At 35.5% G+C, this 27,752-nt stretch overlaps 1 protein-coding gene across 1 annotated transcript in view; it reads left to right on the forward strand.

The window, feature by feature from the left end:
* Positions 1-27,289, forward strand: part of chl1b (cell adhesion molecule L1-like b) — a 141,405-nt gene extending 114,116 nt beyond the window's left edge. The window contains 4 exon segments of the mRNA XM_030134871.1: positions 6,734-6,805; positions 15,489-15,620; positions 17,968-18,040; positions 25,672-27,289. Coding sequence (XP_029990731.1) covers positions 6,734-6,805; positions 15,489-15,620; positions 17,968-18,040; positions 25,672-25,876 — 482 coding nt within the window. The 3' untranslated portion in view covers positions 25,877-27,289.
* Positions 27,290-27,752: the final 463 nt, after the last annotated feature.

Raw genomic sequence — 27,752 nt, forward strand, 5'->3', positions numbered from 1 at the left:
TCGAGAATAAAGTCATAATATACTGAGAATGAAGTCATAGTTTTCAAAAAACTCATTATTTAATGAAAATTATGTCGCACTTTTATGAGAATAAAGTCATAATATTTCAAGAATTAAGTCAAAATATAATGAGAATAAAGTTGTAGTTTTAAAAAAGTCATTATTTAACGAAAATAATGTCATTCTTTTATGATAATAAAGTCATAATATTTGAAAATATTGGACCGGATGAACGCCAAATGAAAGTATAACCTCACAAAATGAGTGGGTACGACTTTATTCTTGTAAATTAGTATATTTTTCCCACCTGTTTTTCATAATATTATGACTTTATTCTCCAAATATTACGACTTTAATCTCATAAAAGTACAACATTATTTTCGTTAAATGAGTTTTTTAAAACTGTGACTTTATTCTCATTATATTATGACTTTGTTCTCAAAATGTTACGACTTTATTCTTGTAGTAACAAGCGTTTTTGTTCTCTTATGTGGCCCTAATACACTGTCGAAATTCTGCATTTTTCAGTGAAAATCAGGTATTTTCCTGTATTTAATTCTCTGATCATGTAGATGTTCATATAAAAGCTTAGATTAAAGTTGAGGGTTATTATATCAGAAGAAAAAGTGACTTTTTCAGCCAAATCCCTCATTAACTGAACATAAACCCAGTGTGTCCTTCCACTGTCATTGATCCAACTCCATGGGTTTTACTGGTGAATCAATGTTGTAGAAGATGACAGTGTTTCCACGGTAACTACAGAGCCTCTGAACGTCCAAATGGGTCATATCTGATGACCGTGAAAAGACGACAAACTGTATTTTACACCAATTATTTACACTTACTGATAGATTTAGTGGATCAGATGTTATTTAACATTTCACATCAGTAGGTGGTTTTGGTTGCCAGTGGCTGTTTGGGTCTTTATGGGTTAAGTCATCAGATACATAATAGTGCTGGGCGGTATAACTGTTAGAGTGTGAATCTTTATTGGATTTGATTTGATTACGATTCACCTCTCAACGATTTCGATGCTTCTTAATGATCAAATCCTCAATTTTCTATAATACTGCACATTTACTTTTCCATCAGTTAATGCCAACAGTCTTCAAACAGGTACATCTGAACTCCCTCTTATTAAAAAAAAAATCCTAGACTAGAACAATCTGTAAAATAAACAGATGCATTCTCCCACAGCAGCGTCTGTAAATATAACAAAACAAAACTCAAACCCACTCGCAGACGCTGCATCAGAAGTAGAACTGCAATAAAAATACAGGTGTTTTCACAAAGAACAGACATTAATTTATCTTTTTAGCTTCACCATGGAACTGAAAAGTGAACTGAGTTTAACTTAACTTACACTATATCAGGGGTGTCAAACTCATTTTGGTTCAGGGGCCATATTTAGCCCAATTTGATCTCAAGCAGGCCAGACCAGTAAAATAATGACTTAATAACCAAGAAATAATGACAAATACAAGTTCTTCTTTTTGTTTTAGTACAAAAAACCCCCAATTAAAATATGAAAATATTTATATTTTACAAAAAAGACGTGAATAGCCTGAAAAAAACAGAAATTTCATTTGAAAAATTAGTGCATTTTTAACAATATTATGCATCAACTTATTATGTATACATGCACATTACACATAGTGTTCCATAAACATTTGGTAACAGGCAGAATATTGTTAAAATTTTGGAGTTTGGAACTAAAATTTGAACAATTTCTACAATATTCCATCTCTTATTATTAACACAACTACAGATCACAGTGGATCCATAAATGCACAAAACATTTAGTAACAGGCAGAATATTGTTCAAATTGCACATTTCAGGTTGTTCATCTTTGTTTTTATTTATGCATTTATTTGCATTTTATTGTGAAAGAATAGTTTTGTAAATGTAAATATTTTCACAGTGTAATGTTATTTTTTTCACTTAAATTTTTTCCACATAATTTTCACTAAGAAAATTTGTAGTTGTCATTATTTATGGGTTATTGTGTTGTTATTTTTACTGGAGATCACATTAGTCTGTATGTGGAACCTGAACCAAAATGATTTGGACCTGTTCAGGTTCATTTTTGCACTTTCATCCTGCGGGCCGGAATGGAACCTTTGGCGGGCCAGATTTGGCCCCCGGGCCGCATGTTTGACACCTGTGCACTATATGGACAAAAATATTCAGACATGTTGAATTCAGGTGCAACTTTAAGTAAATATTGATGTTTTTATCTCAAATCATCATGAATAGGACATTTTACAGCTGTAGACATGATGTGTCCTGGTATTTTTGTCCATATAGTTTATAAATATCAATATTTCCTTTAAGTGAAATGGGAGATTTTTCTTCCTCAGTGAAATCAATCAATCAATCAATCAATCAATCAGTCAAAGTTTATTTAAATAGCACTTTACAACAACAGTGAAGAAGACCAAAGTGCTTTACATCTAAAAGCATGATTAGATTATTAGATAGAAACAGTTTAGTCAAATACCATAAATATGCATAAAACAACAGGACACAATACACAGTAATTAAAAAGAGCACAGATTAACCCTTTCATGCACAGCGGTCACTACAGTGGACAGCTATTCTACAGCTGTTCTGTTGTTTATTCATGGGTTTTGTTTTAGTTCCATATAAACCAACACAGTGGACTCTTATACATCATCCAAAACACTGCAGTTCATACAATCACTGTAACTTTGCTGTTCTTGATAAACCTGATCTGCAGTGACATGTTTCAGTGTAAATCAATTGCTAATTGTTATTAGACTGTAATTAACAAACGTAAAGTTTTTTTTTTTTTGCATATCCTCCTGAGACCCAGCAATGCATTTTGTCCTCTGTAGGGGACAAAAGCTTGACAGTTTTACTTTAAAAATGCAGTGCATTGCAAAGGGCATTCCATTTAAAAAAAAAATCAATAAATAAATAAAAAGAATTTTAAAAATGTATCTGAAAAAACTGTTGCATTATGCAGTTTCCAATCAAGACATTTTTTTAATGTAAAAAAGCTAAAACTGTCCATTTCCTGAGTCTCAGGAGGATTTTATCTCCATGAAATGAGTAATAACTAATAGTAGAGTATGATCAAATTTGAGAAAACAGCAGCAATTTAGCAATTAGCAGCATTAAAAATGTTTCTATTTCATAGTTTTCACACAGTATATCACTTTCTGATGATGATTTTTAAATAAATGTTTCTTTGCTTCAAAACTTAAATGCATGGTGTCCAGCTGAGTGGACATTTTTGAAACTCCACGAAAAATAGGTTCATTTAAAAAAAAAAAAAATGAATTGCACAAAAACACTAAAGAAAAAATATTGACTACGGTTCTCATAATTCGTGCATGAAAGGGTTAAAACCTAATAGTGAGTGTGAAAGAAGTTAATTTACTAGATGCACAGGACATACTGAGAATTGAGATGGTTTTTCTCTCATCTTGTTATTAAAGCAGGTGGGCCAGATCAAGCACAAGTGAACATCAGTGTCAAAAATTTAAATTTCACCTATTATTTGTCAAATAGGCTCTTTTTTTTTAAGGTTAAGAACTCTATTTTATGCAACTGTTTGTCACATTTCAGTATCACTTGTAGAAAAAAAAGATAGAATTGATAATGTGAAGTTATCGAAAATATTCACTTTAATAATATTGTTTTTTCTTGCTTGTATAAGTGTTATTTTAAGTCAGTGCATCTGTCAGAACTAATTATTCAACAGTACAAGAATATAGAAGGGTTATGTACAATCCAATTATTAGTCAAATATGTTCTGCTGTTATCTGTATATATGACTTCAGTTGTAATATGTATGTTAAATAAAAGTTTTTGAGCATATTCGTAGTGTTTTAGTTCTAAAGTCTTTTATAGATAGATAGATTTACTTTATTAATCCCCAAGGGGAAATTCAAAATACGGTCACTGCTCCACAGAAAGTCCTGACCAGATCAACAATAAGAAATAAGAAATAAAAATATTGAGTGTAAATAGCTAAAAATAAGTTAGATTAAAAAGAAAGTAGAATTAAAAGACAATTTGTGTATTCTACCCAACACATTAAACATGAAAATATAAAAAACCCACAAGGACAGAAGAGTTTGATTCTGATACGGAACAAACTGACGAACTGCTGTCCCTGTGTCGGAACATATTTGTGTTCATAAAAACGTATCATTTCAACATTTTTATCCAATATTGATCGTAGTTGTACTTTAACATCAGAGCCAAAGCCCTATGTTTCATTTAGGATCAATTTCTTATGAGAACAGCATGTTTTGTACATTTGCATAAAGTAAAAAAAAAAAAAAAAAACATATTAATTTTGAGTCCCCATGTCACGCAGCAGTAATTTAAGTATTTCTACCCCAAAAAATGTTATTTCTGTAAATTGTAACGTGTCATGTAAAAGTACTTAATGAGACCTTTTCATACATGTATTAAACATAGAGATCAATTATGTAGTTTAAACACAGAGACTACAGAACAGGAAATGTGTGCCTGTGTCACTGCTTGATCTGGCCCCTTAGTGTGTGAGGTCATTAGAGGTCACACCTGCGATTATGAGATAATACTCTATAGTCTGTTTTTATTTTGGAGGGTCAGTAACCCAGACCGGCAGATAAAAGAGAAGGTGAGAACTGACTGATGATGGGCTTTTTTTGCAAAAACATACAGATACATACACAGGCATAAAAACATAAAAACAAATGGTCATAAAACTCTTCCACTGATCTGGCCCAGAAATAGAACAAGAAGAAATAAGACGTATAAAGAATAAACTATAATAGAATATAAAGAATGTAATATTATAATAATATTGCTGCAAGTTAATGGTAGAATAGAGCTGAATTATTATTATTATTATTATTATTATTATTATTATTATTATTATTATTATTATTATTATTATATTTCTCTTCTGTTTATATGTTTAATTTTACTTAATTATTTATTTTCTATGTATGTTTTTATGTAGGTTTGCTTAACTCTTGTATATATTCTTTAAAAAAAAATTGTGATGCACAAACAATAACTGACATTTATCTGAATTATTATTATTATTATTATTATTATTATTATTATTATTATTATTATATTTTGCATCTTGTTTTTATATATTTAATTTTACTTAATTATTTATTTTCTATGTATGTTTTTTTATGTAGGTTTGCTTAACTCTTGCATATTTTCTTTAAAAAAATTGTGTGATGTACCAACAATAACTATGGCATTTATCTGAATTATTATCATTATTATTATTATTATTATTATTATTATTATTATTATTATTATTATTATTATTATATTTTGCATCTTGTTTTTATATATTTAATTTTACTTAATTATTTATTTTCTATGTATGTTTTTATGGGTTTTTTACGTAGGTTTGCTTTCCTCTTGTGTATTTTGTTTTTAAAAAATTATATTTTTGTGTGATGCACACACAATAACTATGACATTTTTCTGTTTGTCAGATTTTTGTTTCCTGAAATCTTGATTTTCTGTCATTGATGTGCCATATATTTCAATAAAAATATTTATTAAAAAAATAATAATAATAGAGCTAAAGTGTTGAGCTGTTTATGCTGTATTTCAGCTACTTTTAAAAAAAATCTTTTTAAAACCTGTCCTATTCAGATTTAATAATAATAATAATAATAATAATAATAATAATAATAATAATAATGATCATAATCATAATCATAGTCATAATTAATTGATACAGTGTTCGACATTATTTTAGACCACTGTTTACAAAACCAAAGACCACACCCTCAAATGTCTCATATGGTCCACAATCCAAATCTATACTTATAATTTAATCATTTAATTTTAGAAATAATCATGAAATTCAAGCAGTTTGGAGAGCATTAGTACCTGTTCCACTATTGCCAGCATGTGTTGATCTTATACTGCGATCCAGATGTTAGTCTGCACCGCCCAGCCCTATTTTATAACAACATTTTCTCAGTAGTTTTTCCTATATTTCCTGTATGTTAGTGTGACACGCACCCCAGTTCTACTTTTTGTTTTCTGTCTGTGTTGTCGGTAGTGTGTGCATGGCTAGACGTAGACACACATATTGATTAGTATACCGTTGCATGCCTGAATAACGCAATTTTATTCCAGCTGTACAGGATTAAAAAGCTCCAACCAAACAGAGCGCCACAGTCCTCCACAGATAATTGACCTTGTCTGCTGTTTGCCCTTGCCATCAGCAGAGAGCACTCTGATGCCTCCTTTCATTAGCAGAGTGTCAACTTCTTCTAAGATAAAGTTTGTGGCTTCCTCTGTAATAGCAATGTTAATGAGTAGCCTAATTATAAATTCATATTAATCTTGGCTCATTAGCGACTGTAAACGAATATTGACTTTTATCCCGGCAACAGCAGAATCAGTGCAACATGTCTGACTCAAGCTGAGGGAATAAATGATGCTTCAGGAGCTGAGCGCAGGAAGAACATCAGGGACGCCACACATCCATCCTTTTTACTGTTAATGAGATGCAGAAAGATGCATCAAGCCAAGTTAGAAATCACTTCACCTAAACACACAAAATGCACTGCAACTTTATTGGTTTACTGTAGATGTGTAGTTACTAATTTTAGACTTTAGCTGGGAATAGCATGCGTGCTAACTGTAGAATCTAGAACCCACCACCCCCACCACCACCCCTCGAGTTCTCGCTCAATTAATAACCACAAGGTCTGTTTTTCTTTCCAGGCAAGTCAGCCTCCCCCTCACCTCCAAGCACCACAAAGTCCCCAGTGACCAAACCCACTCGTTCCACCATAGGTAGAGCTGCAGCACATCTCCACACAAGCATCGACCCACAGAGACGAAGAAAAACTGTGGAAGAAAAATAAGGAACTAAAAAAAAAACAAAAAAAAACAATACACGTTCAGAACTTTTTGCAGTTGCTAGGTGACACGATAACCCCTGGAGTCATTTGGTCGGCAGCCGGATCTTAGTGAATTAATAACACGGTAACAAAAGGTGCAAAGTCTTGTGTCTTGTGTAAAGAAATCTGTATTAGGTGGACGGGGGCAACGAAGGCGGAATCACCTGGAATTCAGTATCGGAAATGATTTAACACCTGGTTGTCAATGCGATGTCTTGTTTTCCTCCAGGAAGAGTCACGTGACGTGGTAGCGATGAATCAGGGAAGGTTATGTACTTGCAAATAAGGGTCCGTGAGTCAGTGAATGCATCGTCGTTTGCATTCACACTGCAAAGCAACTTGGGATTTTCAAACTAAAATTGGGTTCGGAAGCATTTTCAACTTCCAAGTCAATAACAGATGTCCATTTTAGAAACGTATTAGTGTGGGTGGAGCCTGAAGTTCCAAAAATGGCATCTGTTCATAGAGTTAACCCTTTCATGCATACTGGTCACTCCAGTGGACAGCTATTCTACAGCTGTTCTCTTGTATATTCATGGATTTTGTCGTTCTTTTTTTTTTTTTTTTTTTTTTCACACATATCTTTATTAAAGTTTTAAGACACTACATATCTTTTCTGACATGAATTGGTAACATTATGTAGATCTCTCCTGAGCATAAACCCCCAGAATCACAAGCCACACAGTTTATCAGTAAATACATGTTTCTGTGCATCAAAAATTAAATGTGTGGTGTCCAGCTGGGTGGACATTTTTGCAACTTCATGAAAAATATGCTCATAAGAATTTTTTTTTCATTATTATTATTATTATTTTTTTTTTATTTCATTTTTTAAAAATTATTTTATGTTTTTTTTTTTTTTTTATTATTATTTATTTATTTATTTTTCAGAAGAAAATTTTCAATTGCATTGTTTTTTTCATGCCTAAAGAGGAATAAAAATACTCAGGAAAAAAATTTGATTAAGGTTCTCATAATTCATACATGAAAGGGTTAATGTATCAATCAATGTGAGATCAATATGTTCAGGGTTTTAAGATGACGATAAAGATACGTTATTGTCATTATACAGAATGTACAATGAAATGTTGGTGCACTGTCAGGATGCAGACTCATAAATAGTAATAATACCTATAAAAATATAATAAAAACTAAATATGCATCAACATCCATTCATTTATCACACATCAGTACGACACACACACATATCATTGGTTTTAATCACATCACATTCTGAGGCTAAGTTCCCGAAATGGTGCAAGAATTACCTACTATTTGTGATTGGATGAGGTGGTGTGCTCCCCTGTTCTGTTTTGTTTGTTGTGTTATCGGTTCAACTGAATTGAATGGTCCATAAAAGGAAATTCTAGAAGGGCAACATGGATATAATCGTTGAAATTTTCTATAGCCATCCTATTTTATTTTCCTTAATGATTAAAGCTGTAATTAATGTATGTGATGGACATTTGCCTTTCCAATAAAAAGATAATTAAAAAAATATATATAATAATAATAATAATAATAATAATAATAATAATAAAAAACGAATTAGCTACTATTTTGCAAGGTGCGAGCTTGTAGATAACAGGTGTCAAACATACGGCCCACGTGCCAAAACCGGCCCACCAAAAGGACCAATCCAGCCCATGGGATGAATTTGTGAAAAACAAAAATTACACTGAAGACATAAACAATCAAGGATGTTAAAATAATTTTATTTCAGGGGCCAAATACAGACCAATATGATCCAAAGTGGGCAGGACCGGTAAAATACTATCATAATAACCGATAAATAATGACAACTCCAAATGTTTCTCTTTGTTTTAGTGTAAAAAGTAAAATCACACGAAGATGTTTAAATTTACAAACTAGAAAAGCACTTGGAGAGTGCAGACCTCCACCAAGGCAGATCAGAGCACACCCCCCCGCGATCATCACCAAAATTTAATCATTATTTCCTCGTGCCAGTATCAACATTTCCTGAAAATTCCATCAAAATCAATCCTTAACTTTTTGAGTTATCTTGCTAACACACAAAGATAATTATAATTCATAACAACAAAAAATGTGAATAACCTGAAATGTCTTAAGAAAAATAAGTGTAACCTATTTTATAAAAGCCAGGTGGCCTCTGTGTGTGTGTGTGTCTGGGGATTCACACAAAATCCAGAAAGAGATGACCGCAGCAGTTTGTCATAATTATGTATTTTTGGTCAAGGTACAGACTAGTGGAAACGCCAAGTTGATAGGACCAGTATTTTGGGAGATATTAGTAATTTTGTAACACAATAGCCTTATAATCACGTTGCTATGGTCAGAATGCTTTGGCGGTGACTGCTGGACAAACATGGTATAGCATGCACAAATACACAACAGCTTAAAAACGACCACATCTAGAACCTGTGGATCTCCAGGGGTCAACGCACTAGTTTTACTAATATTCTGCCTGTTATTAATGTTTAGTGTGTTTGTCGATCCACAATGATAAACTGAGGCAGAATCTTATTAAAATTGCACTTAACTTTCATGAGAAATTTAATTTTTTTCAGGTTGTTCACATTTTTTTGGATAGTTTCTAATTACACTGGGTTACAAAAAAATGTTTTTTGCAAGTTGTCTAGGTTTTTTCAACTGAATTAGGACCATTTTGCACCGCTAAATCCAAAAATGACATCTGTTTTTCTCAATCAGGTCAGGTTTTTTTGCTCATTTGATTTTGAAAAATTTTATCTTCTCACAATCTGCGCCCAAACTTTATCTTGGTCACCAAGTTCAACACCAAAATAAGATTGGTAAGCACACTTTATGAAACTTGTGACTTGATTCCTGTTAGGTACAATGGTGTATTCACCGCAGATGTAGCAGAATACGTCAGGCTTATTTTTGCAAGATCTTCTAGTCGAAGCCATTTCATTCACCTGTAATATTAAAAAAAAAAAACATTAATCATAAATTGGCAAAAATAAAATCTTCAGAACTCGTTTATTGCAAGAAATATGAAAGAATTTTGTATCATATGATGTGAAAATGCCCATAAATGTAAGCAAAAATGTTAAAAAGCCAATATGTAGCATAGTTCAGAAAGTTGACCTGATTGAGCAAAATTCATGTGATTTTTGGATTCAGCACACCAAAATGATCCTAAATCAGCTCAAAAAACTTAAACAATAAATTTGTTGTTGACCAGTGTTATTATTATTATTCTTAAGACATTTCAGGTTTATGTTACTCAGATTTTTAAGGAAACCTTGTAGATGTAAATACTTTCATAATGTCATTTGACCTTTTTGACTGTTTTTAAATGGTCCGTTTTGTTTTTAAATTTCAAATCATATTGGGCTGAATGTGGAACCTGAACTAAAATGAGTTTGAAAGCCCTGTTATAGGTGTACAGACAAATAGACAGATCGAAAAAGTACTTTATTAATCCCCAAAGTATTTCTGTGATAGCTTATGTCGTTGTTAATGGCAACCTCTTCCCCTTTCCTTTTATTGTTTGCATTAAGACAGCTATATTCTAATGAGACAACTGGTTTTAATTTAGTCTGCTGTACCACAGGGAAATCTAGGATAGTAGATCTATATCCAGAGCAGTCACTTGAACAGGACAAATATGTCTAATTGTCAGTGATTGATTTGTTGGGCCCCGGTCCCCCCTGTACACGGCAGCGTATTGACCCAACAGTCACCTGACATTTCCATGTAATCCTCAACCGGGTAAACAGTGACACCGCTTTGGAAGGAGAAGTTGTCTGAGGCAGCGTCTGAATGGAGAGAAAAGAGTGAAGAGAAACGTCCTCCCGGGCCTTACCGGGAGGTGTGAACTCATACTGGGAGGGTGATATTTACAGGACACTGAGATAAGTGGATAAGTGGAAGCTGTTGAAAGCTCCTATATCAGAATATTCTCTGGCCTTTTCCTTATATAAAAACCTGTGACTTTGAAGGGGCGTCTTCCAGGGCATCAGATCCTGCTGGGTGAGCAGCTGCTTTCTGCAGCATTTAATAGCACGCTGAGGAGCGCCGTGACAAAACACGGCAGCCAGACTCTGGGTATTTTTAGTTCAGGAGGCCTGTGTCAGTCGAAGTCACCGCACACTCCCAATGATTAGAATTACCATAGTTGCAGACTAATCCATCAACATTAGTCCGACGGTGTCATTTGCAGTGGTTGGGATGGGCAGCGCAGATGCAGGTGTCCTTGTGCTGAATTATCACCTGGGCAAATAATGCACCTGAGCAGCAGACAGAGCAGAAGATTTGCATGTTTACCGTGGGGAAATGAAGTGGATTGTGCTTTGTTGACTGGCTCAGACAGCTGCTGTCAAAGCGTACTTTTCCCATACTAATGATGCACATCATTCACTTCATTATTAATTTCCTCCTTTTTTTCGCTGAAGCAAAAAAAAAAAAAAAAAAAAGACTACATTAGTTGAAATGTCAGCATTAGATGAAGCGTACCCATGGTGACCAATTTTACATAATGACAATGATCAGAGTTTAAAGCTACGTTCAGACAGTCGGTCTTAATGCACAATTCAGATTTTTTAGTGAAAAAAAAAAACAAAAACAGAAAATTCCAGTTCTTTGAAACTGGAGCCTTTATTTGTCCTTCTGAACAACCCAAATAATGTTTTTTCAAATATCTATTTCTATGTGGGAGTTTCAATTTTGTATCATATTTGATATACTGGGTCTCAGTGCTCAAATATTATAATTTTTGAACAAACAAAAACAGAATATAACACAAACACGTTTAACAAATTTGTAATTCCTTTTCAAAATTGCCAAAGTTCTGCCTCCTTCCTCAGTAATTTAATCTTGTAGTGTCACTGGAAAGGCCCCTGGTGAACGAATTCCTCCCCCCTGGTGGAATGAATAATGAATAAACTTTATTGTCATTGTTCTCATGTTACAATGAAATTATGCAGGCCTCCCCTCTCAATGCAATCCAGCATAAACAAGATAAAAACACAATAGTATATAAATAAGGCTTAAGAATATAGAGATAATAAAAATATTAAAATAAATAAAATGAATATTTAGGCATAACAGTTAAAAACTTAAAAGCTTTTAAAGTTTAAGTTTTCCCCAAGTTACTTGTTTAAAAGCCTTATTGCCCAGGGATAAAAAGTGTCTCTAAGCCGGTTTGTTCGGCTCCCCAGAACCCGATACCTCCTCCCTGAGGGTAGGGGGTTGAAGAGGCACCGGCCAGGGTGAGATGTGTCCAGCAAGATGTTCCTTGCCCTCTTCAACCCCCTAGAGTTCGCAATGTCCTCCAGGGAGGGCAGGGGGCAGCCAATGATGTTCTGTGCTGACTTTATGACCCCCTGCAGGGCTTTTTTGTCCTTGTATTGTATTGCATGTGTATTGCATGTATCTAATTGTATACATCAGGTTTTTCAAGAAAAAAAATATCACACTGATCATGTAGAGGGCTTCAAAAGTCATGTATCAAATATGATACGTTTAGCATTATAGGGTTTAAAGCAGGGGTCTCAAACTCAGATCCTCGAGGGCCGGTATCCTGCATGTTTTGGATGTATCCCTCTTCCAACACACCTGATTCAAATGATAAGCCTATTATCAAGCTCTGCAGAAGCCTGATAACGACCGTCAGGTGTGCTGGAGGAGGGAAACAACTAAAACATGCAGGATACCGGCCCTCGAGGATCTGAGTTTGAGACCCCTGGTTTAAAGGGTTAATATGGAGCAGAAATATAAAAAATAAAAGACCTCACAGATACTGAAACATTAATATGCCTTGACGAACGTCTTATATTTAATCATTTTTTATGAATTAATGAATAAATGTTTTATTTTGGATGTATAAAAAGCAAAACACCAACATAAGACAACTGAAACCAATAAGGAAATTTATACTATTACATGAAAGAAATACTTAATAATGCAATTTTAGTGTTATTTACATATCTGAAAAAGAGTGTGAAGAAATAGAATATTTATCTAATCCCACCCTTTTTATTACAATACCACACACAAACTATATCAGTCTATGTTAATACAACATGTATAAGCCAATATCAATGTACAGGGTAATACGTCAGTGCTGTAGCTTAATCATAATATTCTCTGACTGTTTTAAAGCCAACTATGTCATTGATTATCTCTCGATTTCAGAGGTCCAGACTTAAAGAACCTCTTTGTTTTATTCCCAGACGTACATGCAGACAGTGACGTCACCCACTGGTTTGGAAACTGACACTATGAGTTTGCTCTTTAGGTTTTGTTGTTTTTTTTTGGAGCCAGAAATGATCAGATTTGGACAAGGGCGAAGGGTCAAAACTCACCTCTGAACCACATCATTAATTAACTCTGTCATGTTAAACACCACGAGTAACATCAGCGACTGGATGGATGCTCACACATAGATTCGTGTTTGTTAAAAGTAATGTCAACGTTGTGTCATGTATAAACACTAATTAGCACCGGCTGCTCTAATTAGCAGATAAGATGACAGATCATGGATCCAGAACCAAGAGGTCAGAACCTCACATGAAGCCAATACACGAGTATTTTGTAGTTGTAATACCACTGACAGCCACTGGGGGCAGCCGAAGTCAGCTTCAAAAAGCTTCTTTCTCTCTAAAGTTTTCTAAAAATACTAAAACAGTAGTAAATAGAAAAAAATATATATAAAATAATGTAAAAATACAAAATAATAGTATAAATAATATTGAACTTATTCTGGTTTCATTAGGTTTTCATGTGGAAGCTCTAATAAATGATCTGGTGCATCCTCTGAGTTTTGCTCCATTAATTAAGAGATAAAATAAAAGATTCAGAGTGTGCAACTCAAACTTTGATTGACAGGTCTGTATGGCAGCTCGCTCACCTGCTGAGTGGGATTTTTTTTTTTTTTTTTTTTTTTAATATGACAGTTTTCCCTCAGTCTCCACTCACTAGATGTAAAATTGCTTAGTTTCTCAATGTTGGATGAAGTTTACGGTTTTACTGAGGCTAATGCTAAACTAGCACTTAGCTTTAGCTTATACCAAGCATCCATCTTTTCCTTTCTTTCTTTCTTTCTTTCTTTCTTTCTTTCTTTCTTTCTTTCTTCCTTTCTTTCTTTCTTTCTTTCTTTCTTTCTTTCCGTCCATCCATCCATCCTTCCTTCCTTTCATCCTTCCTTCCTTCCATCCATCCATCCTTCCTTCCATCCATCCATCCATCCATCCCTCCCTCCATCCATCCTTCCTTTCATCCATCCATCAATCCATCCTTCCTTCCTTCCTTCCATCCATCCATCCATCCATCCATCCATCGACCCAACCATCTGTCCGTCCTTCCTTCCTTCCTTCCATCCATCGACCCAACCATCTGTCCGTCCTTCCTTCCTTCCTTCCATCCATCCATCCATCCATCTATTGACCCAACCATCTGTCCGTCCATCCTTCCTTCCATCCATCCATCCCTCCCTACCTCCATCCATCCATCCATCCATCCATCCATCCATCCTTCCTTCCTTCCTTCCTTCCTTCCTTCCATCCATCCATCCATCGACCCAACCATCTGTCCGTCCTTCCTTCCTTCCTTCCTTCCATCATCCATCTATTGACCCAACCATCTGTCCGTCCATCCATCCATCCCTCCCTCCCTCCCTCCATCCATCCATTCATCCATCCATCCATCCTTCCTTTCACCCATCCATCCATCTATCCATCCTTCCTTCCTTCCATCCATCCATCCATCCATCGACCCAACCATCTGTGTCCTTCCTTCCTTCCTTCCTTCCTTCCTTCAATCCTTCCATCCATCCATCCATCCATCCATATGTTATTTCTGGTTTATCAGTTATGCTCATTTACACTTTTCATGCACATACAATAAAAATCATCGTAGTTCCATGAGTCATTCACGTGGTTTTCTAAAGTCAGGAGGGTTCACTGACTCTGACATGTCAAACTCATACACGAAACAGTCAGAGAAACCGACAATAACATTTACTCTGTTCTTCCATGAGGCCCAATGGTAGGTTATTTTTATATGTGTAGTTTGGCCTTTAACTTCTTTTCAGTCATATCTCCATTCCACAGCTGCTCTAACCCCTCCTGATCATCCACCCTCTGTTCAGTTAAGGGTCGGCGGAACTTATCACAGGCCTTGAACACTTCATCATTAACAGCCTTGTACACTGTGCACCTTCTGCCGAACAGTCAGCTTTGTACTTCTAGTATAATCAGAGACGTTATCACAGCCGGGTTCACAGGTGAGGACGAAGCAACTCCGCAAAGAAAAACCCAGAAAAGCAGTCGAACCGATCGACCCCGTCCTTGACCGCCGCCTTTCGAGCTGCAGACTGTGGTCTTTTGCTGCGTCACTAGCATTTAATTTAGCCTCGTGAACCCGCAGACAGGAATTACATTTGTACAACGTTCCTCTCTTGATTAATTAGACAAGCGGATTAGCTGTTTAATATTAATATTGGACCGTTTCCATCCCTGCCGCCGTCTTTGCCTCTGCATCAGATAGGCTTTGTCGATGTAAACATTCAATCAAGTGTCCCGATGAAAAGGCCAAGGTGTGTCAAAGTCACCAGCTATTGTTCTCCACAGATCTGGCCAGCATCCACGGAGGAATATCCACCCAGGGCTGGTTTATCGGGCTGATGTGTGCCATCGCTCTCCTCACACTCATTGTGTTGATCGCCTGCTTTGTCAACAGAAACAAAGGAGGAAAGTATTCCGGTAGGTGCTCACTTACAAGCGCACACACATATGGCCCTGCTTGAATACTAATTGCTGCTTAGAACATCATTATACTTCCATTTCGCTGTTTGTTGCTGTAAAAGAATGTATCAATCATCCTAGAAGCCATTACAGGAATATGTAAGCTGATATGTTCAGGCCACAGAATTATTTTAATGCAAATTCATACATAAATGGGTTTGTGTATTGATAGGGAAATGAGTATTTTCTGTGTCCAGCATTTGGGTATTGCATTATTTAGTCATATAGCTTTTTCCAGCGACTATCTAAACAAAGTGCAGCCCGCAGCGACACAAAATGCAAATGCTGCACGGAGGTTGGGAGGTGTGGGGGGGTGGGGTGGGGGATGGGAGGGTTGGGGTGTACAGGGAATGATGACATAAGCTCTGTGGTATCTCAATGTTATCCCTCCTATTGGGGACCTGAGAGTGTTTATCGGCTTTATTATTCACAGCTAATGGCCATCAGGTTGTCGTCTGGGCAGCGATGGCTTCACTCGTCAGCAGAAAACACAGCTCAACACTGCTCCGTCCTTTGTTTTCTCATTAACTTCTCATTATCACCAGAGGCTCCGGCAACCTTTTCTTTCATTTTACCCGAGACTTGTGTTGCTTCTGTGAAACATCACACACAGGCGTATACATCTGAACCGCACTGAGTTTTACATTTTAATTGTGTCGTTAACCCTTCCGTGCACTGGACAGATTTCCATCTAAAAGCCCGAGTTTTACTGGTGTAAAAAGACTTAACATTATATTTGTTCCTGTCACGTGTACATTCTGCACATTTGGTATGTGTGTATCTTTTTTACTTGATTGTTTTCATATTGATATTTTTTGTTCTTGATTATTTTAGAATTGATGTGTGTATCTACAGAACACAGGACCACATTTTGTTGCACTGGACAATAGTATTTTGCATTGACAAAAAAGCTTATTCTATTCTATTCTATTCTATTCTATTCTATTCTATTCTATTCTCTTTTTTTCCTACTCTGTTCTGTTCTAGTCTATGTTATTCTATTCTGTTCTATGCTAGGCTGTAATATGCTAGGCTATGCTATTCTGTTCTATTCTATTGTATTCTCTTCTATGCAATGCTATTCTATTCTATTCTATTCTATTCTATTCTATGCTAGGCTATTCTGTTTGATTCTATTGTATTCTCTTCTATGCAATGCTGTTCTATTCTATTCTACTCTATGCTAGGCTATTCTGTTCGATTCTATTGTATTCTATTCTATGGTATTCTATTCTGTTCTCTTCTGTTCTATTCTGTTCTGTTTTATTCTATTCTCTTCTGCTCTCTTCTCTTCTATACTATGTTATTCAATTCTCTTTTTTCCAGTTCTGTTCTATTCTATTCTATACTATGTTATTCTATTCTATTCTATTCTATTCTGTTCTATTCTATTTGGTTTTATTCTCTTCTCCTCTGTTCTATATTATGTTATGCGATTCTTTTCTGTTCTATTCTATACTACATTATGCTATTCTGTTCTGTTTTATTCTATTCTCTTCTGCTCTCTTCTCTTCTATACTATGTTATTCTATTCTCTTTTTTCCATTTCTATTCTATTCTATTCTATGCTGTACTATTCTATTCTCTACTCTTCTATACTATTTTATGCTTTTCTACTATTCTATTCTATTCTGGTTTTTTCTATTCAATTCTATTCTATTTTATGCTATTCTTTTCTATTCTATTCTATTTTATGCTATTCTTTTCTATTCTATTCTGTTCTATTCTGTTCTATTCTATGCTCTACTACATTATGCTTTTCTCTTCTGTTCTATTCTCTTCTGTCCTATACTATTTTATGCTTTTCTTCTATTGTATTCTATTGTATTGTATTCTATTCTGTGGACACCACAGGCCTTTTTTCAGTGCAGACTTTTTGACTTTTTGAGCAGGAAACACACAGGTGTAACTGGTGTCATTAATAACAGATGCATCCTATTTAGGAGTCAGTTTGAGGCCTTGGGTTTGTGCACGCCGCTTCACCACCACAGCCACCTGGTTCAACTAAATGCATCAGAGTCAGTGTTCGCGGTACCAGGAACACCTGTGCTTGGCCTGCTTTTACAAGCAAAAATGTCTACGCAGAAAGAAAAAAAAAAAGTCTGTAGAGTCCTGCAGAAAGTTGGAAGTGAGTTGGCATCTTGAACTTTCCGGTAGAGAAGCGGGAATGGGAGACTTGGACTCGTAACTTATTCCTCCAACCCAGTCAGAGGACACGCTGATGTTCATTGGCAGAACGTCTCTGGAGAACATCACTGATATTCGTCTGTGTCTGTCTGTCTGTCTGTCTCGTCATTGTGAGCAGTAAAAGAAAAAGAAGACCTTCACCCAGACGTGGAGTCCCAGGGCATGAATGACGACACATTTTGTGAATACAGGTAAGCGTAACACTCACAGCACTATTTCACCAGCTCCATGCAACTCAAACGCCCTTTCCATCCTCTGCTTTCTCTCAGTAATTCTGTTCTGCATTTCTTCTCTCTGTGAAAAGACAACCAGGCGTGCTCGAGGTTCACGCCGAGCCTCGCACCGCATCTTCGGTTCAACACGTTTGACTGGATGAGTAACACGGCTGAGTACGATAAACGGCACTAGAACCCCCTTCGCTGTTTATCTGTTAGAACGTAGCGCAGTAGAACCACACCATCAGCGTAGACGTACACAATATGGACAAAAGTATACGGACATGCTGAATTCAGGTGTTTGTTTTCTAACAGGGGTCTGGGATACAAAACAATAATGACAAATGAATAATATAGTTTTATATTGGGAGAAATGTCATATTGATTATTAAAATTGATCTCAAATCAGCATGAACAGGACATCTGTAGAGATGAGGTCTCCCAATATTTTTGTCAAGGTCAAGTTTATTTCTATTCAGTTTGGTTTAAACTGTTATCTTTGCTTCCAAAATGTCTGAGAGATGGTTTTGACTTAATTTGTCTCAACATTGATTTTTTTTTTTTTTTTTTTTTTTTAATCCATGACTATGATTTTAAATGTTCTACCTCTAAATTTCTAAAATATTTTTCCTACTCTCCAATCCAATCCAACTTTATTTGTAAAGCATTTTAAAACAACCACAGTGGACTAAAGTGCTGTACAGAAAAATAAATAAAAACTAAAATAACAGAGTAAAATACAAGAATAGATTAAAAGACATAGAACAACTGTAAAAAGTAAAAATAAATAAATAAATAAATAAATAAATAAATGAATAAAAGTACAGAAGAATAGATCAAACCTAAATAAAAGAATAAAATACAAGAATAGATTAAAACGTAAAAAGCTGCACTATTAAAAACAACAACAAATAACAAAAATAAACCAATACCAAATAAAACAATGACTGAATACTTTGACTGTAAATAATAATTTTCTACCACAACTAACCATCTACTTTCTACACATCTCACTTGAGGAAGAAAAATCTACCATTACACTTTTAGGAAATATTGATGTTTATGAACTATATGGACAAAAATATTGGGACACATCATGTCTACAGCTGTAAGATGTCCTGTTCATGATGATTTAAGATAAAAACATCAATATTTACTTATTTATCAGTACTTATAAAATATAGACTAACATCTTTTCCCAAAAGTCAGCTCTGCCCAGCATAAAAACTACCACATCTAAAACCCATGGTTCTCCACGGGTCATCACACTAGTCTTTATCATAATCTATATCATAATACCGGAAGGTCTCAGAGTGTGTGTGTGTGTGTGTGTGTGTGTGTCTGCACAGTTCTGAGAAATTGAGATGTTTTTAACCGGCCAATTTGGTGCCGACAGTTGAGGAATAGTCCCATCTCCACATTAAATATCTCGGCAAGTTGATAGGAGTAATACTTTGGGAGATATTGTTGTTTCAGATATTTTTATTGCGAAGCTTTATCATAGTACAGATTTCCGATTCCCTGATTGTTACATTATGCTTCATTTTTGATATTAACACAACAAACGCACATTCAGACATGAAAAGACAAGAAAACAGCGTTGATAGAGTGAGAAAAGAGGAAATATTTTGGGAGATATTAGTAATTCTGGAATATAATAGCCTTACAATCATGTTGCATTGCCCATGACGGTTGACAGGAAGCGCAGTATCACACTGCATGATGGGAAATGAAGTTAAAAACAGGAATGACACATTTACTAACTTCAGTCTATAGATATCGTATTAATATGACCCGTGGTTCTCCAGGGGTTAATGTACTACGGCTAAAATTTACTTAGGGGGTCAAATGAGTGGCCATTTTTGTAAAAAAAATAAATAAATAAAAAGTTGTAAGAAATGCATAGAACTGTGTTGAAATAATGCTAAGACATTTGTGCACAGACTACTGATATTATTTGACAGTGGAAGCTCTATTTTCAGAAATATTGAATTTTGAATAGCACGTGTATGTGCAAACTTTTGCTGGTGGACGAACGTGACATTACCCATGATGCTCTGGTCAGTACCAGTACTTTATTAGTAATAAACTTATAGACTTACTATTGCTAATTCTCCTCTTATTCATAAATGTTAGTATTGTGCATCTAAAACAATAACAGCTGACACAAAAACACTAAATGTGTCAGTGGACGGATGTGACATGGTTGTTCCGGATCCCATCATACTGATGCTCTGCAGCCATGTCACCGTTTACACTAATGATCCCTGTGCAGAAACTAGTATCAGAATTATTTATTGTATAGTTTATCATCATACTAAAGAGTAAATAACAATATAGAATTGTTATTTCTTCATAAAAATGCTTATTATTAGAAAACTGTTGATTTAAAAAGTGACGTGTATGTATGTTATGTTAATGTATGTATTGGCGTAACATAAACAGGATGGATCAGCACCATACTCCATATTGCAACCTGTAAAAATAAAGCATGTGATATGTAGTGTTTAATCTTGTAAGAAAAACTGGGGAATTTAAAAGAATAGAATATTTGTTTTTCAGGTTAATTCAGTTAAAATATAACTTGGCCATTTGTGACATGAAAATATAGCATTAATTGTGATGAAATTGGACATTTTTGACCTGAAAACATAGTTCATATGACCATCAACATGTTGCAGCAGAACTGAAATCCTGTAAATTTGCATAACTTGCATTTACCAACACAAAGTTCCTTTGGGGATTCACTTATATTGATTTTTAATGCACAAAGACAGAAATAAGACCTCTAAGCAAATTTTAGCCGACTAGTATACCTATATTATGAAATTAGTCGGTATTGTTTTGTGTCTCAGACCCCTGTTAGAAAAGGAACACCTGAATTCAACGTGTCCACATACTTTTGCCCATATTGTGTTGTGTTGTGTTGTAGTAGGCGTTTTGTCTCTAAATGATCCTGGTTCACATGGTGGCGTTTTCCTTCTGGATGAAGCTAAACGCCGGCTGCCCAACGCCCAGCAGGAGGGAAAACCAATCAGTGTAATTGAAAGCAGCTCATCTCCGGGGCAGTAATATCTGGGCACGTTTCATTAATCCTTTAGTGGTCCAATTCATAACAGTCTAGCACCGTACCAGCCCCGGTGTAATTCTCCCATCAGTCGGATCTGCACAGCGCAACAAACGTTGATGTGATGGAGTCAAAACCGGCTCAGTGTGTCCAGTGTGGTGTTATGTGGACTCCAGGGCAACGACAAGTCGCATCATGAGTCAGAAAGTGGTTGAAAAGTTTAACTGAACATAAAATTAAACACAGTGTAGCCCCGTGGTGTGATTCAATAAGTGACTGAAACAACACTTTATAATGACAAAATGTTTTTAGTTTTCATCTGTATTTATTTTACACATGAGCCTCATACTGACATGAGTTTAAACCAGAATAAATGGAAAACCTGCATTCAAAACTGGTATAAGTTAACCTCTAAAGTGGGATCAAAAACAGGAAAAATTAAATAAAATGGTCAATTACTTATAATACATAGAACTAAAATGGCCTCTTATGTAGATGAAGAGTCAGACCAATGCTTTTAGTCATAATTTAATTTGGTGTTTTCTTGCGTACTTGGTTCATTATTAGATTAAGTCCATGTTAGCTACTGATTTTTTGGGGAAAAAAATATTATAGTCAATCATGAGGGTAATTTTTTATCCCTTTCAATTATGCATCATTCATACATACACTACAAACAAAAAGTTAAGGATATTTTATTTATTTATTTTTTTTTTTCTTTTCAATTGCGATTCAATTGCTTTTTTGTGTGTGAATTGAATTGAAACACATTTTTTTAATGACCAGACATCGTTTTATTTACAAATGGCAAAAACTACAAAAAAAAAGACCAAAAAAAAAAAGAAATATCCTTAACTTTCTGTTTGTAGTGTATGTTTATCAGTTTAAAATTCACAAAACGTTCTTGTAAACCTGTTTAAGTATCAGAAAATACATAATATAAAAACTACAGACCTGAACGTCATCGTAAGTGTCTCTGTTCAGAGTCTGATGATGTCTCTGCGTCTTCAACATAAACCAGACTGGACACATTTTCACATCACTCTTGTAGACTGAGGTGAAATATGTCCAGGTAACAGTTTTGTGTAATGACAGTACCGTCCACCGAGCTGTTTCACACAAAACCACGTTTCTTTACTATCTTTAGCACAAACTACAACTTTCTTGATTCATAAAGTTATCTTTTAGACCACCAAACACGTCGTTAGCCTCTTAGTGTAACTGTCTAAGTCATATTTTTTGGCCAGATTGTGACATCTGCATAAAATAAACAGCAGTATTAGGAGAGGAAAGTTACGCAGATATCACAGTTTAGCTAAAATATGACTTAGGCAATTATGCAATGAGGCTAACGATATGTGTAAACTATGATACAGTTCAGAGTCAAAAAAATATGAGTTTTTTTAATTTGCCTTTCACTATTCCATCACAAAGTAATGTTTGCTTATAGTCGTTGCAGACATTTGTTAGTTAAGCTACTAGCCTCCCCTTCGTAGTAGACGGCCTTTAGCTTAGCCCGCTACCTCCCACTGTCAATACAGAATTAGCATGACAATGACAACAGTCATATCAGGTAAACTAGCATTACCACTGATGTATTCCTAAAAAAAAAAGTCACAGATTTAAAGGAATATTAAGTGGATATTTTAAATAGGAGCAGAACTTACTGAACTTTTTAAAACATGATTATTAAATAATGTTGAATATGTCCACAGGTTAAGCATTAACATACTTTTTCTAGTGGTTTTGTAATAAAATAATTAGCTATAATCTGTTCATCTTAGCCATTAGCAACGAAGCTAAGGGAGAATAACAAAAAGAAACAGTAATGCCTGGAGAAAAATTATGTAAATGCTCACTAGCTAGGCTAGGCTAATTAGCATTCTCATTCTAAAAGGCCTCTAGCCTAGCTCACTACGCTCCCCTTTAGCACCGCAGTGGGTGCAGTTTTTTTTTTTTTTTTTCACTTAATCTGTAGGTTAGCATAAGATAAGGTAAGATAAGATGTACTTTACTGATACATCTATCAATTTATATGACTTTGTGAAAACGCTAGTGAAGCTAACAATGCTAACACTCTGATATCATTGCAGATAAAGCAGAAAAATAAGAGACAGATGAAAACTAAATAATGTCTCCATTTCTATATCAAATAAAAGGTTACACAGTAGCTGCAGGTAGTGAATTGTGATCCGATTTAAGCTCCTAAGACCCAGTTATGAGTTTTCTGTCCACATTTGTGAACAAGACTTTCACAACTGTATATACTGACAGTCAATAGAAACTTTGAGGTAGAAATGTCTGCATATTTCTACGTGTAGGGGGGTTGTAATTATTCATTGTGGATTTATTGATGACTTAGTGTTCGGATAGTTGAGATAATGATGAGTTGTCATGTCGTCACGGTTCATTGCACATGGGTTGGTCTCTTTGCAAAAGTGGACCAAATACACATTGAGCAATGCTCAGTGGGTATCTGCACAATTTGAGGATTGGTTTTGAAGGCCTATATAAAGGCCCAAAAAAGGCCACTGTTGTTAGTCCAGTGAACGGTATCATGCCACGTCTATCACATGAAAAACGTCTCCGGGCACTGGGTATGGTGGAGGCCGGTTTGAGCTCCAGTGATATAGCCAGGCGTATGTATGGGCTGTTCCCAACCCACAGTCACAAACCTGGTTGAACGCCACAACGCCACAGGCTCTGTTGACAACAGACCGCATCCAGGGTGAGAGAGAGCAAACGGAGGCCATACCCGGTATTGACTGTTGTGACTTTGTGTTTGGCAGGTGCCATTTTCTTTTGTTAAGTTTTTTTTCTTTTTAAATTATTCTTGAAACTTTAGATTTTTGTTTCTGTACGCCAATATCCTACAAATGATTCATATGAAAAAATTCCAGTTTAGGGTTTCAAAATAAAAATTATGTCGAAAAATATGGTCACAAAGTTTTCATTGACTGTGAGTGTACAAAGAAAAAAAGAAAACTGTCCACCACAAAGGACATTTCATAAAAATTTTAAAAAACTGCATCTGAAAAAACTGTTGCATCATGATGTTTCCAATATAGGCACTTATTTAACCCTTTCATGCATGGGTTACTACAGTGGACAGTTCTTCTCCAGCTGTTCTCTTGTATATTCATGGGTTTTGTTGTTTTAGTTCCATATCAGCCAACACAGTGAAGGCTTATGCATCATCCCATACACTGACATTCATACCATTACTGTAACTGTGTTGTTCCTGATAAACCTAATCTGCAGTGACATGTTTGAATGTAAATCAATTGTTATTTGTTAGACAAAAAGTTTTTTTTTTTTTTTGCATATTATCTCCATGAAATGAGTAATTACTAGCATTAGAATATGTTAAAATGTGAGAAAACATCAGATTGGCAGCATTAAAAATGTTTTTATTTCATTGTTTTCATATCACTTTCCGATATTGGGTTTTAAACACGTTTCTTTACTTCAAAAATTAAATGCATGGATATTTTTGTAACTCCATAGGAAAAAAAATACTCGATCACATTGTTTTTTTCATGGCTAAGGAGGAATAAAAACACTCAAAAAATAAATCTTGACTCAAGTTCTCACAATTCATGCATGAAATGGTTAAATATAGGAAAATATCTCATTAAAATGGAAATATGCTAAATACAGAGTAGGGATGTCCCGATCCAATCTACAGATCGGTATCAGCTGCCGATCTGGCATTTTTAGAAGACTGGATCAGATTTAGTCACGAGATCAGGCTGATCCAGACCCAGTTCTGGGGCGGGGGTAAACACACATCCTGCCCCCTCAAATTAAAGTTTTCGTAAGTAGGGAGAAGGAAAATTAGCTGCACATCATCGGAGGCCGAGAGGAATTAGTAAAGCGTCTTTAGGTTTCACTTTGACTTTAACGTGATGCGCGAGTCAGGTTTTTTTCAACCCATGGGGCTTTTGTGGAATTATTTGACCCACCCCACCCCGCAAATAAACTGACATCCTTTTGACCCGCCCCAACCTGACCCACGAGTAGGAGGAATAAAAACACTAAAAAAATAAATCTTGACTCAAGTTCTCACAATTCATGCATGAAAGGGTTAATAAAAAACAAAAAAAAGCTTGTACTTTGCTGACATTTCCTGGGTCTTAGGAGGTTAAACAGCCACTTACTATATGTTGTATAATATTTGATTGTGTTGCAATTAAAATGCTTACAGAACCGCAGCGCGTGGTGGGTTTAATGACCCTCAGCATCTCATTTTTCTTCTGGTCATCACGTTATCAAACAGCGATGCACATTGTAAAAGGAATAACTAATACTGCCTGACCCGTGCATGTGGACAGTGTCTTCCTATTGGTCAAACCACAGATAAAGGCTGTTTCCAGTCCTGGTGGCTCATGGGAGAGGTGGCGATAACCCCCCCCACCACCACCACCACCACCCCACTCCACCCCCATCCACCCCCTCATCCACCTCCTCACCAATAAACCGTGGAGTGAAGCCATGGGTGAAATGAGGTGATTCTAAATCCTCTGTCCCTCTCATGCAGCGACAACGATGAGAAGCCGCTGAAGGGCAGCCAACACTCGCTGAGCCGAGAGATCAAAGCGGGGGACAGCGGGGACAGCCTGGTGGACTACGGCGACGAGGACGCACACTTCAACGAGGACGGCTCCTTCATTGGCGAATACGCCGGACGCAAGGAGAAGAGAGTGTCCGCCGAGATCAAAGCCACCGTCCAGACCCCGGCGTGAAGACCATAGACCGCCGGACGCCATTTTTACATCACGACGCCACCTGCTGGGAACGACACACGAAAGAAACAACAGACATTCCCCATATTGAGCACAAGTTTGGTGTAACGCGTCATCGCCGAATGCACACTGCCATTCCTCATTTTCTACATTTTCTGGGTTTTGTCAAGTTGCTACAGGACGACCATTATTAAATACTGTGTATATATAGTGTATATTGTACGTGCGGAGTGTCTTTTGTTTATTATAATTATTATCATACGACAAATTTAGAGGGATTGGACTTTGTTTTTGTTTTGTTTTTGTTTTTTTAATTTCCGTTACTTCTGCAGCAGTACAGTTTGTAAAAATGCTAGGAAAATGTCATCCCCCTTCGCACATCATTATTTGCAGCTTCGCCTCTGATGTCAGACCAGAACCGCCAACACAAGGGGATATCGAGCTGATATTTTTCAATTGGAGCAAAACTTACTGACCTTTTCTATGAAATGAAATGTATTCATTAAATATGATGTAAGATGTGTACAGAGGTTGCCTATTAACTTATTTTTTCCAGTGGTTTTATATACATGACAGAATAACAAGGGAAATTTACATATCATGACATATCATAAACCCTCGAGTTATAAATGATCCCGTAACGGTAGAACCAAGTATGATTTAGTTATTATTATTATTATTGTTTATAATCATTTAGCTCCACTGGACAGTCTATATGATGATAAAACCCTCACTGTGTCCTTTACATCCCACTCCAGAACCAGATCTGGAACATTTAATCCAATATTGGCAGCTCTTTTATTATTTTTTAGCACCTGTAGTGTAAATTAGAAACCCTCTTTTTTTTTATTCGGATATATATTCGGAATTTAATCACGCTTTGTAATTACATTTTGAGGTAAAAATATGAAGTATAATTGTAATTAAATACAAATAATAAGCCGTGTTTCCACCTGAAGAACCTGGAATTTTAAGGTGGTCTACGATTGTTATTTTTGTGTAAATTTTTTGCTAATTTTTCCGAAACGGCAAGAAATATATGCATGTGTAAAAGTAGAGATTCACATGGCAGCCAATTAGAGCCGAGCAGAGACTGTTTTTCACTCAAATAAAATCTTTAGAACGTAATTTAGTGGCGTTAATTCACACTGAAGTTTCCTGGTTCCTGTGGTGGAAACACTGCTATCGATAAAATATTTCATTTGCAAGTGTTTGGTATTTTTACTGTCGCTGTCAGTACAATTTCTTTGTATTTCAATTGCATATTCACATTATACACGTTCATTTTTATCGTCCTTTTGGTGGTTTAGACATAGAATGTTGCAGAAATGAGTCGTAAAACCTGGAAATGAACGAGTATTTTGCACTTCCAAGTCTCCTCGTCCTAAAGTCAATGAGTTTTTGGTTAAAAAAGCCAAAAACATCTAAGCAAAAAAGGTTTTCCCATTTGTGTTGCGGTATAAAATATTGTATTTCCTCTGACAGTGGGCGTGGCCTTTATTTACTACAGCTGCAAAATATCCAAATCTTACCACATGGATTTTTCTCATTTCTAGTCAAAATATCTCATCACACTTAAAATGAGACATAATCACCGAAAGAGTAACATTTCAGTGAGATTTAAGAACTTATTTTTAGACAATCGATCCTGAAAATCTTATTTCAAGAAATCTTACCAAGATAATTTTCACTTGTTCCATTGGCAGATTTTTTTTTGCTTAATTCAAGATTTTTGTTGCTTAATTTAGATTTTTTTTGCTTAATTCAAGATTTTTTTGCTTCATTCAAGATTTTTTGCTTCATTCAAGATTTTTTTGATTCATTCAAGATTTGTTTGCTTAATTCAAGATTTTTTTTGCTTAATTTAAGATTGTTT

This window comes from Sphaeramia orbicularis, chromosome 5 (assembly GCF_902148855.1).
Source record: "Sphaeramia orbicularis chromosome 5, fSphaOr1.1, whole genome shotgun sequence".
Classification (NCBI taxonomy): Eukaryota; Metazoa; Chordata; class Actinopteri; order Kurtiformes; family Apogonidae; genus Sphaeramia; species Sphaeramia orbicularis.